We start from the raw sequence: 15,773 nt of genomic DNA on the forward strand, positions 1-15,773 counted from the left end.
GAGGATTTCATCACGCCGATCACAAATCCAAGATGTCATCGACAAACTATGGCTTGCATTCTATTCCCAGAGTCTGCTGCACCCTGCCACTGCCTGAGCCTAAGCCTCCCATTGGATAATTGTAGCTGGGGGCTGGCTCATGACGGAGTTGAGGCAAGGAATCTGCAAGAGCGCATTTGGAACTTGGGAGTGAGGGCTCTTGAGGAAGAATATACGAAAGTAAGTGTGGACTTTCCACTTGCTGCGTAGCCAGAGTAGCAGATCCTGCAGCCCTGCATTGCTACTATCCTCAACGTGCTCGATGCAACCCAACACAACTATTGTGCACCATGGCGTCACCTGTAGATTCTGTGCGCTGCACCCCAGCATGGTAATTGCTGAGCGTGTGTGAGTCCAGTAGGCACCACAGCCATACTTACCGGCATTGGCAGCATTACGGCTGGGGACAATGCCTGTGCTGTAGCAGGCAGGGTCACAGCAAGCTGAGTAGTAGATGCCGGTGCCGTCGCCATCCCTGGACCTACTAATTACAGGCAGCACTAGCAGTGACATCACCTGCTGTGCTCGAGCAGCCGTCTGTTCCGCAATAAACCCCATCATATCGTACTGATTAATATATGCAAAAAAAGCATTTTCATTTGGTGTACATTTTGTTTTTTGCACTCGGTGTAGGTAAGAAAGTAAAACACGCCATCTTCCACTTCTTTAGGAATGACAACAGGAAAACGCAGAGTTCAAAAAGCAGGGACATGTACAGGCTGACGACAAGGGTCACAGGCAGCAGCAGTGTTATACATAAGAGATAGAGCAGGTGTAAAGAGGAGAAAGAAACAACAGGACAGGAGATAGATCAAATCCACATTACATTTCATGTGTTTGAAAGGGATCCACAACTTTAGGGCAAAAGACACAACATACAGAACATCTTATTTCTAAAGCTACTGACATCCATTAAGGTGTAAGGAGCATAGTGCTAAAGGGAGAGATACCCACATCAAAGGGCTCAGGGCTGTAACTTGTTCTTATATTCCTTTCTAAGACTTTCCGGAAGCTGTCATGGGAGGTCATGCTGATGAACGCCACCTGCAAGATGTTCCGCAGGGGTCTGCGAGAGTACAAGGAGTATGAGTTTGCTGCAGCTTTAACCCGTACTGACAAAGAAAGGGCGGACACCATGCAAGCGGTAAAGTTTTTCTCTATCAACGTTCATCTCCTCCTTCTAGTAGTCTAATTTCTTCAGGATTCATTTATAAAAAAGGAGGAAGCTTCACCTCTGCTCTATTATACTGTATGGGATTATATTAGTATGTGAGGTGTCTTAACTTTAATGCGCATCAAGCCTGGTATTCTCGGTAAGTCACCTCTGGGCAATTGTCCACTACACCAAACGTTAAGTCACTGATGTCACTAACGCAAACTTTTGTTGCATATGTTAACTAAAAAGCAGGTCTGGAAAGTGTCACACATCATGTGTGATGCAAAAGCAAATCTCTACATGGTCAGAGGTAAGACACTTATGTGTTGAATGTTTGAACCAAAACTAGTACTTGAGGGCAGATCTTGCCAGTGATTGGTGGGGTGAGCTAATGTACCTCCCCACTTTCTGCCTTCCTGGATCCTAGACTGCAGTTTGCACTAAGGAAGACACTAATACAGCCAGAACTAGAAAACCTCTGAATGGTTGTGATCCAGCGCTCTTATTGAAAAACTGTCTCAATAACACTACTGATCACCACAATACTCACCATTAATCATGAAACACTTATAAAGGCCCATACTACCAATGAGACCATTTTTGAGCAACTGAATCAGGTGGTCTGATTAACTAAACTACTCATATATTATTTACAAAATTATATTCAACAGTTGTTTATCTATTTTCACCATGGTTTTAAAACACTTATCAATCATTAATCAGGCCACTAAGGCGATTGAATCAACTGATGGTAACTAGATCATGAATAAACAAGACCAGCTTGTCATTTCAAATCTAATTTTATTAACCTTATTTTTCATAAGGAAGAAGCATTTACGTTTTTGAATCTTTATTTTATAAGCAAATAAGAAAGCAGCATTTTAGTGAGGAAATGAATTAATAAACTGACACTTTCAAAGCAAGCTCAGAAACATGAAATATTATCAGAATAATAGTTCCCATTCCCTAAATCTATTTCCCTGTCTAATTCTCACTTTACCTAGAAAGGAAAAATCATTTAAAGTCTGCTGTCCTTACGTGCGCCAAAAGTCCGACAGCAAGTCACGTCAATCAGGAATCGGAAAGAAGAGTTTTTTCTCTGCTCCGAGTGTCAGGTTTTATACCTTTCTTTCTAACTAAACTTTCTCCATTTTACATTTTTTTTGAGCGCTTCCGAGCTTTTCATTGGCTGTCCTGTGTCAGTCCACGATAAAACATTAGATCATGTCCGTTACTTGACCAGGCCCAGGCTTTTACATAAGCCCTATTGTCTCTCATTACCACGTCTTCCAGCTTCCTCAGGAAAGATACTTTTTCCACGAGTTTCAAACATTTACTTCCTAGCCTTGGCAGACGCAACAAGATCCTGTCCTTGAGACTTTCTCCGAGTGCACGTTCAACTCAGCTGAAGAACTGCTTTTCCAAATTATATGATGATTGTGCAGTAAAAGTCTTCACAGCTACGCATGTGCAAGGCATCACTCTGGACAAGTTTTCATCTGCAACTCTGTCTGTCATATTTTCTGAACCACCTCTAGGCCTCACTTCGGAAACTATTATTAAACAAACACAAGACATCAATTAATTAAAGAATTGAAACCCATTCTGTTACCCAACCCCTTTACTAATTAATCCTGTTAATTAGGTTACCTAGCTGAAGCACAATTAAACAGCTTTATATTTACTTCTCCTTTAGGAACTGCAGGAACTCTTTTATGCATTTTGTCACAGAAAAGACATAACATAAGCACACAAAATAAGCACATGCCATTAGTTAAACAGCCGCATTTAATACTGACAAAGACAATAGACAAGGTTAGTTTATTATTTCTTATTTGCGTTCGCAACATAAAGCACATTAGTTTAACCCGCGTGTACTGATGCAAGAATTTCTTAAACTATGTTGATTAGTAATTTCACCACAAACATATTAATTCAATTACGGTTATGAGAGGTTAACTTCGCAAGTTTTAACAACATCTTGTTCATCACCTTGCTCCATCAACTCCCTCATCTGGTGATTTAAAAATCACCAAACAATACCCAAAATTTATAAATTTTCAACCCTTGAACATGTTTTGGACTTTCTTAATATTAGTATTTCTAAACTTTAGATTCATCTGTTTTTCTGCATTTATCATATTGTGTTCTTCGAAACTCTTCTAATTCTATTTCTTTTTCTTTCTCCTTTCTAAGTTTGCAAATTCTTTTCTTTTCAACTACATATTTTCTTCTCTTGTGTATCATGCAACTAATTTTTAACAAAAGTATCACTATAGCTATGACTATTAAAGGAAAAACGAACTATTTTACCTATAATTGAACTACCAATCTCTTGAAACCAGTGTTTAATAGCTGCAAATCATTTACTTAAACTTTCTGAAAAACGATCATCTTCTAAAGGTTCTTCTTCATCATGTAATTCAGTTATGTTTCTAATGTACATTTCTATATTCTGACTCTTGTCTGGAATATAAGTACAACAATGTTGGACGTGTAAAATTCCACAGACTCCACACTGTTTTGCTAGCAAAATGTCTAAAGCAAGACGATTTTGCATTACCATAGTTCTCATGGCAATAAGCTCTGTATTCACTAATTGAAATCCACTTGCTGTATCAGTTGACAATCTATCAACAATTGTAGACATTTTTCTGATCTTAATTGCATTCAGAGTTATTCCTACCATAGATATTACTGCACCAAATATGTCTCCTAATATTTCTGAAAAGATTTCCCTTCTAAATCTACTCAGATGATTGCTAATTTCAAATGAACCTTTTGCTTTTCTATCAACATGGAAAATTTTGGGAAAAACTAGACCTACATAACATATTCCATACCAGTGATCTGGGAGATTGTAATAAGCTGTATTCCCACAAACAAAATAAATTCCAGGAAAAATTGGATCTTTGCCTCCTTTAAATCCCCAACCCCCTATAATACAATAAGTGTCTTCACATTGACTTGCACCAACAAAATAATTATCAAATAAAGTATTATCTCTTCTTATACAGAATTTTCCACTAACAGGTTTATCTATGTGAATTGCAACATTTTCATTTCTACCATTGAGCTTTTCATCTTCCATTTGCCAAAATTTTGACTTAGTATGTTTCATTATCTCATTTCGCTTGTAAATTGCCCTTCTCTCTTCCACCAAATTTAAGAACGACTTTTCTTCTGCTCTCAATTTACATGTTAAATTATTTCTAAAAGCATACTCATAAGTGAGTTCATTAGTTACTAGGAAAAAATCCCTCATCTGTTTAGCATGTTTCACTTTATTCAAGCTATCTACAACTTTTAAATTTGCAAACATGTCATCATTGTAACCAGGAGGACGATGGCGGGTCGCCTTCCCCAATACCCGGAGCGAACCTATAACATGTGACCCCCCCTCTTGTCTCCGCAGCCACCGAGACTCCCGGAATGGAACCGAATGGAGCAGTACAGCTGCGATGAAGAGGACGGGATCGGGCCCTTTAACTGGATGGGCGGACGTATGGAGGAGGAGGAGTCCTGATCCCCGTTAAATGGCAGCAGTGAGAATACACAGGTGTGTTATTACACCGGAGGAGTGGACAGAGAGTGGCAGAGTGGAGCGGCGTGGAGCAGTGCGGAGAAAGGAGAAACGAGAGCAGAGGAACAGGAGAAGTCGGAGGACGGTGAAGAGATAGAGGCGTTCGAGTATCAAGGAACACCGGAGGCGGAGGAGTCGCGAGGAGCAGAAGCCGTGAGAGGACAAGACCCAGCTGCCTGGAGAAAGCCGGGAGGCCAACATCACCACGCTTCGCCCAGCCGCACGCCAGGAGGGGTGTGGCTATCCGAGGTGTGTACTTGTATCGTGGGCTGGGTTAAAAAGAAAGGCAGAAGCCTCACCTAAAAACCCCGACCCCCAGGGACCCCATACCTTCACGTCCTCACGTCCTGTAAATAGCTCAGCACTCACGGTTGTCCCTCACTCCCCATCCCTTGATTGCTGTAGATAGTCAAGAGTGTGGACTGACGCTTTCCTCTCTTGTGTTTCCCCCTCACCGGTGGTGCCTGGGTCACTACAGAGCCTGAGGAGAATAGCCGAAGGAGGAGCCCGATCCGGAGAAGGGAGGAGGGACTGCTCCGAAAGACCAGACGAGAGAGAAGCCGATCACCGCGAAGAAGCGCCCCACGAAAGACCTGTACTGATTACTTGTTTCACCAAATAAAACCCTCTCCAACCAAGACACGTCTCCTGCCTTTCCCTACCCCGCAAGTTACAGTGGTGGAGAATACGGGCATCCCATCCGTCTGTGTAACAAAGATGGACGAGGTAGTACAGGCACTCGTGAAGGGACAGGAACGACTGGAGTGGCTGGCAGAGCAACAGATTCGATCAGCGGATGCTGACAGGGAAATTATGAAAGCGGCTATGACGGCCCGTGCTCTCGACCTGCCCCTGGCCAGTGGACCAGTAACGCTAGGAGGAGTTCCCCAGAGGATCAGCGGAGTTTCCCTGCAAAAATACCAGCCAGCAGAAGATCCGGACGCCTTCCTGCTGAACTTCGAGAGGGCCGTCCGAGCATGCGGTTGGCCAGGGGCAAAGTGTCCGTTCTTTCTCGCCCCGTTGCTGGTGGGAGAGGCACAAGCTGCCTACCAGGTGGCGAACCCGACAGGTGACACTCCCTATGCCGACATCAAGAGGATCATACTGGATCATCTCGGTCTGGATCAGGAAGCCTATCGCCTCAGGTTTCGCAAGGAGAGAGGAGTACCCGGGGAAACACCTAAAACGCTCTTCGTTCGATTAAAGATGGCTGCTGATAAGTGGCTAACACCCAACTCGTGTACCAAGGAGGAAATAATGGACCGAATTTATTTGGAGCAGTTTCTAGAGGCCCTGCCATTCGCCACACAGAGGTGGTTAAAACAACACCACAACCTTACCACTACCCAAGCCGTGGAAATGGCCACTACATTTTCGAGAGTGCAACAGAGACCACCCCCTCCGTGGGAGCTGGAGAAACAAAGGGCCGCCATCAAAACAGAAAAAAGACCATTGAAGGTCCCGGAACCGCCTAAGCCGAAACCTTGGAAACCAGAACCCCCGTCCCACAGTGGACCACAATGCTTTGAATGCGGCACCTGGGGTCATATCGCCCGGATGTGCCCGAGGAGGAAACCTGCCGAAGAACCGATGGAGGTCGGGTACCTTCCAAAGACTGTGATGTATTCAGCTGAGATGGGGCATGCATACAGAGTAAGTATAGAGGTAAATGGTAACCCCCTCCAGGCTCTCCTAGACTCAGGTTGCCGCCAATCGGTGGTACAATCACATCACGTGCGATCTCACCAGGTCCTTCCCCGGGAAAAGGTGTACATCAGGTGTGTTCACGGGGATGTGAGACCCTACCCCGTGGCGGTACTCCCTATAGTCCCCTTTAAGGGTAGACCCCATAGTATCCAGAGGGGGTGCTGTCCTCTCTGCCGGAAGACCTGATAATTGGAACAGATAATCCTGCCTTCTTAGAAATGTTTAGTCAGAGCATAGGACCCTCCGAACCACGGCGGAAAACCAACCAAAACACACGCCCCTTTCCAGCATTGGTATCATCCGAACCCTGGATACTGGATCGGAGTTTTCATTTTTCTCAGGCGAACGACGCGACGTTGTTCAACGCGTGGGAAAACACTCAGCAAACCCAATGACAGACGCCCCTGACGTACCCCTGTTTTTTAAAATTAAAAACGACTTATTGTACAGACAGGGAAAAAAAGGACGACCCTGAGCAATTGCTTGTCCCTGTGCCGTTTAGAGAACAAGTTCTCTTCTATTCTCACTCGCACTTGGTGGCCGGCCATACGGGGGCCGAAAAAACAACCCAGAATATCCTAAGATGTCTTTATTGGCCAGGAGTTTATAAGGACGCTATGACCTTTTGCCAGGAATGTGAGATTTGTCAGAAACGGAATATGACCAAACCTCCGGCTGTGCCACTGCAACCCCTCCCCATCATCGGGGTGCCCTTGAGAGGGTAGGCATGGACCTTATTGGCCCTCTTCCCAAGACACGAAAAGGACACCAGTACGTCCTCGTAATCGTGGATTACGCAACGAGGTTTCCGGAGGCCTTTCCGCTTACTTCCACCACCACCAGAAACGTAGCGAACAAGATGTTGGAACTGTTTTCTAGGGTGGGGTTCCCTAAGGAGGTCCTGACGGACCAGGGAACCCCCTTTGTATCACGCCTGATGAGAGAGGTCTGCCAGCTTCTGCATATCCATCAAATCCGAACTGCCGTGTACCACCCGCAAACGGACGGGCAAGTAGAAAGATACAATAGAACCCTAAAGACCACTCTTAGAAAAATGCTCGAGGTTAACGGAACCGACTGGGACCAGATCCTGCCCCAAGCATTGTACGTGATCCGCGGACAAAAACAGAGTAGCATGGGTTTTTCGTCGTTTGAGCTGTTATATGGACGACAACCCCGCTCTCTACTGGATATGACAAAGGAAGCTTGGGAGCAGGAGACCCCGGAGGAAACACTAAAGACGTTGGAGTAGGCCCGAAACCTTCGATCTAAACTTGGGAAACTAAGAGACTTGGCTTTCGCCAATCTGGAAAAAAGCCAAGCGAAACAGAAAATGTACGATAAGGGAAAAAAATGGCGTTGTTTACAGAAGGACGATTGGGCTTTGGTCCTCATACCCTCATCGTCGCAGAAATTCAAGGCGGAATGGGGAGGCCCATATCGGGTTGTAGCCACTATCGGGAATACCAGTTACCGACTGCAAATACATCCCAGGAAGACCCAAGTATACCATATCAATATGCTAAAGAAGTGGCTCGGTCCCCCGCCAGTGGTCGTACATCTGGCAAACCCCAAACCTCCCGACATAACAAACACCATAGACAAACTAGTGATCAATGAGGACCTCAGAGAGTCAGAGAAGCAGGAACTGATGAACACCCTAAAAGAACAGACCACGGTGTTCTCTGACCTGCCAGGAAGGACCACTCTTGCAGAACATCAAATACCAACCCTACCAGGAAAGACTGTAAAGATCCGTCCCTGTAGGATACCTGAATCCAGAAGGAAGGGGATTCGACAAGAAGTGACAGAAATGCTGAGGCTAGGGGTCATCAGACCTTCCCATAGTAACTGGTCAAGTCCCATCGTGATGATCCCGAAGCCAGATGGAACGCGGCGGTTCTGTATGGACTTCAGAGCCCTCAACGAGATTTCCACCTTCGATGCCTATCCTATTCCCAGGATAGATGAACTCATCGAAAAACTAGGGGAAGCCAAATACATAAGCACCATAGACCTCACTAAAGGCTATTGGCAAGTTCCCCTCAAGGAAGAAGACCGACACAAGACCGCATTTTCCACCGACGAAGGGCACTTCGAATTCACAGGGTTGCCGTTTGGGCTACACGGAGCCCCGGCCACCTTCCAAAGGCTGATGAACAATACGCTGAAGGACATATCGACCTTCACCTCAGCTTATCTGGACGATATTGTCGTCTTTAGCCTGGGAGACCCATTTGGTACATCTGCACCAAGTCCTGAATACCCTTGAGAAGGCAGACCTGAAAATCAATGCAAAGAAATCCAGAATGGCTTTTCAAAAAGTAAAATATCTGGGATACGTCTTAGGACATGGCCTTATCGAGCCTCAAATCGAAAAGGTACGGGCCATAGCAGAGACACCGTTCCCGGGAACGAAAAGGGAAACGCGTGCGTTCTTGGGCCTTATCGGCTACTACAGACGCTTCATTCCACAATTTGCACAGCTCGCCGCCCCTCTCACAGAGACTTTGAAGAATAGAGTCAAACAGGGAGAGTTGACCACCCCGACCCCGGTAATGTTAGAAGCCTTCGTTCCCTGAAACGTATGTTCACCTCAACCCCCATCCTGTCCTCACCCGACTTTTCACGTCCCTGCTCCCTACATACGGATGCTTCCGATTATGGAATAGGGGCGGTTTTGTCTCAAATGGGGGTTGACGGGCTAGACCACCCTATCCTCTACATCAGTAGAAAGTTGTTTCCCCGAGAGCTCAGGTACCCCACGGTGGAAAAAGAGTGCCTGGCGATTAGGTGGGCGGTGGACAAACTGGCTTACTACTTGGAGGGGCGACCATTTACCCTCTATACAGACCATGCGCCCCTCCAATGGATGGCTCGCAATAAATCAAACACTGCAAGGGTGATGCGTTGGTTCTTGGCTCTACAGCCCTATGTATTTACGGTGTGTCACAAGAAAGGAACTGACAACACAGGTGCTGATTATCTCTCCAGGAATCCACTTCCCGAACGGAAGTGTCCAGGGGGGATGGTGTGTAACCAGGAGGACGATGGCGGGTCGCCTCCCCCCGATACCCGGAGCGAACCTATAACATGTGACCCCCCCTCTTGTCTCCGCAGCCACCGAGACTCCCGGAATGGAACCGAGTGGAGCAGTACAGCTGCAATGAAGAGGACGGGATCGGGCCCTTTAACTGGATGGGCGGACGTATGGAGGAGGAGGAGTCCCGATCCCCGTTAAATGGCAGCAGTGAGAATACACAGGTGTGTTATTACACCGGAGGAGTGGACAGAGAGTGGCAGAGCGGAGCTGCGTGGAACAGTGCGGAGAAAGGAGAAACGAGAGCAGAGGAACAGGAGAAGTCGGAGGACGGTGAAGTGATAGAGGCGTTCGAGTATCAAGGAACATCGGAGGCGGAGGAGGCGCGAGGAGCAGAAGCCGTGGGAGGACAAGACCCAGCTGCCTGGAGAAAGCCGGGAGGCCAACATCACCACGCTTCGCCCAGCCGCACGCCAGGAGGGGTGTGGCTATCCGAGGTGCGTACTCGTATCGTGGGCTGGGTTAAAAAGAAACGCAGAAGCCTCACCTAAAAACCCCGACCCCCAGGTACCCCATACCTTCACGTCCTCACGTCCTGTAAATAGCTCAGCACTCACGGTTGTCCCTCACTCCCCATCCCTTGATTGCTGTAGATAGTCAAGAGTATGGACTGACAGTTTCCTCTCTTGTGTTTCGCCCTCACCGGTGGTGCCTGGGTCACTAAGGAGCCTGAGGAGAATAGCCGAAGGAGGAGCCAGATCCGGAGAAGGGAGGAGGGACTGCTCCGAAAGACCAGACGAGAGATAAGCCGATCACCGCGAAGAAGCGCCCCACAAAAGACCTGTACTGATTACTTGTTTCACCAAATAAAATCCTCTCCAACCAAGACACGTCTCCTGCCCTTCCCTACCCCGCAAGTTACAATCATAATTAGAATAATAATACTCCAAGCGTCCAGTTTGATAAAACAAACTAGCAATTACACTACATGTAATGCCATAAGTAAGAGGAAGCATATTATAAGTGACACCTTCAGACACAGAAGTAGGTAATTTTACACAAATGTAACAATCTTTTACATTCATCACCTTAACATATTCAGATAAAAGTCTTGAAAAGGTATTGCTAGAAAAATCTCCTACAGATCTATCTTGATGAATTTCTGGTTTGTGTACAATGATTTTATTAGTCTTATCAACTTTATCATGAATAACCACAACTTTGCTAGTCATGTTAGTTTTATACATCTCTTTATCTATTCCAAAAGGAAAAATGACAGCTAAAATTAACCAAACTAAAATGATCAAGATTACACATATTGAAGACAATTTGCAACATCTTTAGAAAATTGAGCATCTCGAATTATTATTAGTATAAGGCATCTTTTCTTACAAACAAGAACCCTAAAAATAAAAATAAAAATTAAAAATTACTGAATATACTCCCCTCTTTTTAACAAATAATTTTATTTTCTAACAGCTTTTCTTCGACCTTATGTCATACAACAATGTGTTTTCCAGCTAACACAATTTCTTCGACCTTGTGTCTCCTAACACAATATCTTCAACCTTGTGTCACCTAATGAACAAAATCAATCATTATCACTTGCATCATCAAAATTTCTTTGACTACTATTTACTTCTACTACTGGTGAAATAATTACGTAAGTCCACTCAGGTGACTTGTACTTCTGATTTGGCTTTATTACTCTTTTTGCTCTGCTGTTTATCACTTCTATTTTCTTTCCTGCTTGATTTCTCTTATTTGAGTCTTCTTCTTTTTGACTTGTGATTTCGTTAACCTGCTCTTTTGCTTTATTCACTAATTTATATTTTAGCCCTACGTTTTCATTTGGCCAATTATCTCCTTTTCTTGATAATTTTCTTTTTGGTTCTGCCAAATTATACTCCACTCTCCAAGCTCTTTTCCTTGATCTTTTCACTTTTGATTCATCTCCACTTTCATCTGTTTCACTTTCTGTGTTATCAGCTGATTCATTGATAATCAGTTTTACTGTATCAGATTCTCCTTTAGATTCAGGAATTTCTTTACTCTGCAGTTTCACTCTGTTAGGAACATCATCCTTATAGCTGGTACTTGGAACTTCTTCTTCTTCTTCAATTACTTCCAATTTTCCAGTTTCAGAATTTTCGTTCCTGCTTCCAGAGCTTCCAATCTGCTTTTCAATACTCTCCTGATCTTGATCTTGAATCACTACTTCTTCAGCTTGTTTTTCTGCTTCTTGATCTAGCAGATCTTCATCATTTTCATTTTCTTCAGAATCATGTATCACAATTTCTTCGTTTTCTTCATTCAATGCCTCATTCGCAATTGAATTTTCCAGATATCGACTTTCTTGTCGATCTTCAGGATCTGGATTTCTTTCAGGTTCTTCTTCTGAATCTGAATCAGCAGTTGTTTCACCTTCGTCAGGATTCTCAGGTGTTGGCACTCGTATGGTATGGCTAGCATGAATCCATCTCTTCAATCCCCTGCACTTAACTGCATTTGTTGTGACTAATATCACCTGTCTTGCCTTCTGCCACCTTGGTACTAGGCAGTTTCTTCTTCGGTGAACTTTTGTCCTCACCCAGTCACCAGGTAACAGATCATGAGCTTGTTCCTTCTCTTTTGTAATTACTTCAGTTCCCACCTGATGGAACACAGAAGTCACCACATCAGATAGATTTTTGCAGTAGTCCATAATGATACTATCATTAATGCTCAACAGTTTATCAACTGGAACAAATGCTTGCCTCATGACCCTACCCATTAAAATCTCATGAGGGCTCAAACCTGTTTTTCTATCTGGAATGCTCCTCAAAGACATCAAAACAAGTGGAAGTGCGTCTGTCCACTTCATTCCTGTTGCTAAACACATTTTTGCTATTCTGTTTTTTATTGTACCATTCATTTGCTCAACAACACCTGATGCTTCTGGTCTGTAAGCACAATGCAGTTTTTGCTTTATGTCCAGAGCTTCACAAACCAATTGTAGCAATCTGTTTTCAAAATGTGTGCCACGATCTGTCTCGACCGTCACAGGAAATCCATACCTTGTTATGATTTCTCTCAAAAGCAATTTTGCCACAGTAATTGAATCATTGCGGCGTGTTGGAAATGCTTCCACCCATCTTGAAAACAAACAGACTATTACCAAGACATATCTGAGTTTGTTGTGAGGTGGCATGTCAATGAAGTCAAGCTGTAATCTGGTAAATGGACCACCCTCCCGTCCTATGGTTCCCATGCTCACAACAGTTTTTCTGTTTGGGTTGATCTGTTGGCAGATAAGACACCTCTGACAAAGGGATTCTGCAATTATTCTGAATTTTGGATTGTACCATGTTTGCCTAAATAACCTAATCATTGAATCTCTGCCAATATGTCCTGGACCATGATACATGCGTGCCATGTGAAAAATCATACTGTCTGGCATTACTACTCTGTCATCTTTGTAAACCCAAATTTCATCTTCTTCTCTTTGTCTGCATCCTGCTTTTAGCCATGTGTTTTTCTCTTCATCATCTGCCTCATCTTGCAACTGTTTCACTCCCTGCCAAGTCTCAACTACAGATGTTAGCATAAGTGAGTTCAAAACATGTTCATTTGCTTTTTCCCGATTAATTGACACATTATTTTTTGCACAGAATTTTGCTACTTCGTCTGCATATGAATTTCCTTTTGTTATGTAATCCTCACCCTTTTTATGTGCTGTGCACTTTATAACTGCAATTTTTTCTGGCAGCTGAATTCCATCGATAAGTCTTTTAATCAACTCTGCATTTCTGATTGGTGATCCCGCTGAAGTTAAATAACCTCTTTGAGACCAGAGCTGGCCATAGTCATGGACTACACCATAACCATGTTGACTATCAGTCAATATGGTAATTTTTTGCTCTTTTCCCAATTCACATGCACGAATCAAAGCAATCATTTCTGCTATTTGAGCTGAACGAATTCCTTTGAGACAGGAGGCTTCAATTACATCTGCAACTGTGCACACTGAATATGCTGCACTCAGAACACCTTCATTTGTTCTCAAGCATGAACCATCAACAAAATAAACATAATCTAATTCAGCTAATGGGACATCTTTTATGTCCTGTCTTGGTTTAGTGCAATATTCTAATACATCCAGGCATTCATGATCAACCTCATCTATGATGTCTGTTTCAGAAGTGTCAGGTAATAATGTGGAAGGATTTAAATTCACACATCTCGCAATTGAAACATTGTCTGAACCAAGGATAACCTTTTCATATTTTGTTAGTCTACTGTTTGTCAAATGTTGTGTTCTGCTTCTTGTGAGGAGAATATCAACTGAGTGTGGTACATATACTTTTACTGGAAATCCCATTATTATTCCTTCACTTTGTTCCAAACTTACACTGGTTGCAGCTACTGCTTTTAAGCAACCTGATAATGCTTTTGCAACTGGGTCAAGAACAGCTGAGAAATATGCTATTGGCTTTCTCAGTCTTCCATGTCTCTGAATCAGAACTGATAATGCACATCCTTCTCTTTCACTGCAATACAGCTCAAACTCTTTTTCATAGTCAGGCATTCCCAACGCTGGAGTTCACACAAACTTCTTTTTAACTGTTCAAAAGCTTGCAACTCAGTTTCTGTTAGGCTAATAGGGTCTTTTATGTCTGCTTTTGTCAGTCTCTGCAGTGGCTTTGCAATTACTGAAAATCCACTAATCCATTGGCGACAATAAGCAACCATTCCCAGAAACATTCTAACCTGTCTCTGTGTTTTTGGAGGTTGCATTGCTTGAATCATTTTTATTCTTTCTGTTGTCACTTGTCTGACTCCGTTTGTAATTCTGTGACCAAGATATTTTACTTCTTGTTTGCAAAACTGTAATTTTGCAGGAGATACTTTGTCCTTCATCTGCCAGATGATTTAAAAGAGTAATGGTATATGTTACACAATTATCTCTTGTTTTTGCAGCCACAAGGAGATCATCAATGTACTGCACTAATGTAGATTTTCCAGGTAAATCTAGATTTTCCAAGGATTTCTTTAGCAACGGATTAAAAATAGATGGACTTTCGGTGTACCCTTGAGGGATTCGACACCATACTAGGATACGCTCTTTGAACCTGAAAGCAAAAATGTGTTGGCTTTCTGGATGCAATGGAACAGTAAAGAATACATTACATAAATCTATAACCGTGTACCATTCTGCATCATGCAGAATCTGATATAAAATTACTGCTGGGTTTGGTACAACTGGGCAACATGGAATAACAATTTTATTAACTTTCATCAGGTCTTGAACAATCCTGAAAGTTCCATTTGGCTTTTTAATTCCCATAATCCGTGAATTACATGGGCTACTCTCAATTTCTTTTAGAACACCTTGTTTTATGAATTTGTCTATTACAGCAATTACTCCTTCAATCACTTCTGCTTTCATTTTATACTGAGGAATGTTTGGATAATCTGCTCCTTGTTTTACTGATATTTTTACTAGGTCTACATTTTTCATCAAACCCCTTTCATCTCCAGTGAAATCCCAAATTTTAACATTCACTGTGTCTTTTAATTCTTCAGGTAAATTATTTTTATCAAACACAGGAAATAGTTTACTTTCTTCTGCCTCAATCATTGACACAGTTAATTTGTAAAGCCCATCTTCTTCTGGTGTTTGAAGCTCAAAACCTTCTGGTGAGCAATATATTGCGTAATTCATCTTACAAAGGATATCCCTACCTAAAAGATTTACAGGACTGCTATCACAAACTATGAATCTATGCTTATCCTTAAATTAACCTATTTCAACATCAACTCGTTCTGTTAAATCTGTTTTTATTTGCTGATTAGCTACACCTACTACTTGAATTGTATCCCCAGAGAGAGGAAGGTTTTCTATTTCCACTGATCTAACAGTAGAACGGGTAGCACCTGTATCCACTAGGAAAGTAATTTCTACATCATTCACTTTACCATTTACAAATGGACCAGATTGATCTACCTCAAGAGTGGCTCCAAGCACACACTCTTCCTCCTCTCTCAGGCACCGTCAGAAGTAATCATCAGATTCACTCCCACCATCTTCTTTCAACCAATATTGTTGTGACACATTCAACACATTCACTCTTGGTGATCTATTTACCTGTTCACCTCCGCTGAATCCTGTTTCTGCACTGTATCTCTGCACATTTACACAGTTTGGAAGTGGCGGTTGTGGTATCTGACTTTGCTGATTCACTACCTGTCGCTGTAGCTGCTGATTT

At 43.2% G+C, this 15,773-nt stretch overlaps 1 protein-coding gene across 1 annotated transcript in view; it reads left to right on the forward strand.

The window, feature by feature from the left end:
• The window catches only part of LOC144824568 (cyclic nucleotide-binding domain-containing protein 2-like), a 487,609-nt gene that overhangs the window by 53,232 nt on the left and 418,604 nt on the right, over positions 1-15,773 (forward strand). The window contains exon 3 of the mRNA XM_078683625.1: positions 1,040-1,183. Coding sequence (XP_078539751.1) covers positions 1,040-1,183 — 144 coding nt within the window. The remainder of the gene's footprint in view (positions 1-1,039; positions 1,184-15,773) is intronic.

The sequence above is a fragment of the Lissotriton helveticus genome, chromosome 3_1 (genome assembly GCF_964261635.1).
Source record: "Lissotriton helveticus chromosome 3_1, aLisHel1.1, whole genome shotgun sequence".
In the NCBI taxonomy this organism is placed as follows: domain Eukaryota; kingdom Metazoa; phylum Chordata; class Amphibia; order Caudata; family Salamandridae; genus Lissotriton; species Lissotriton helveticus.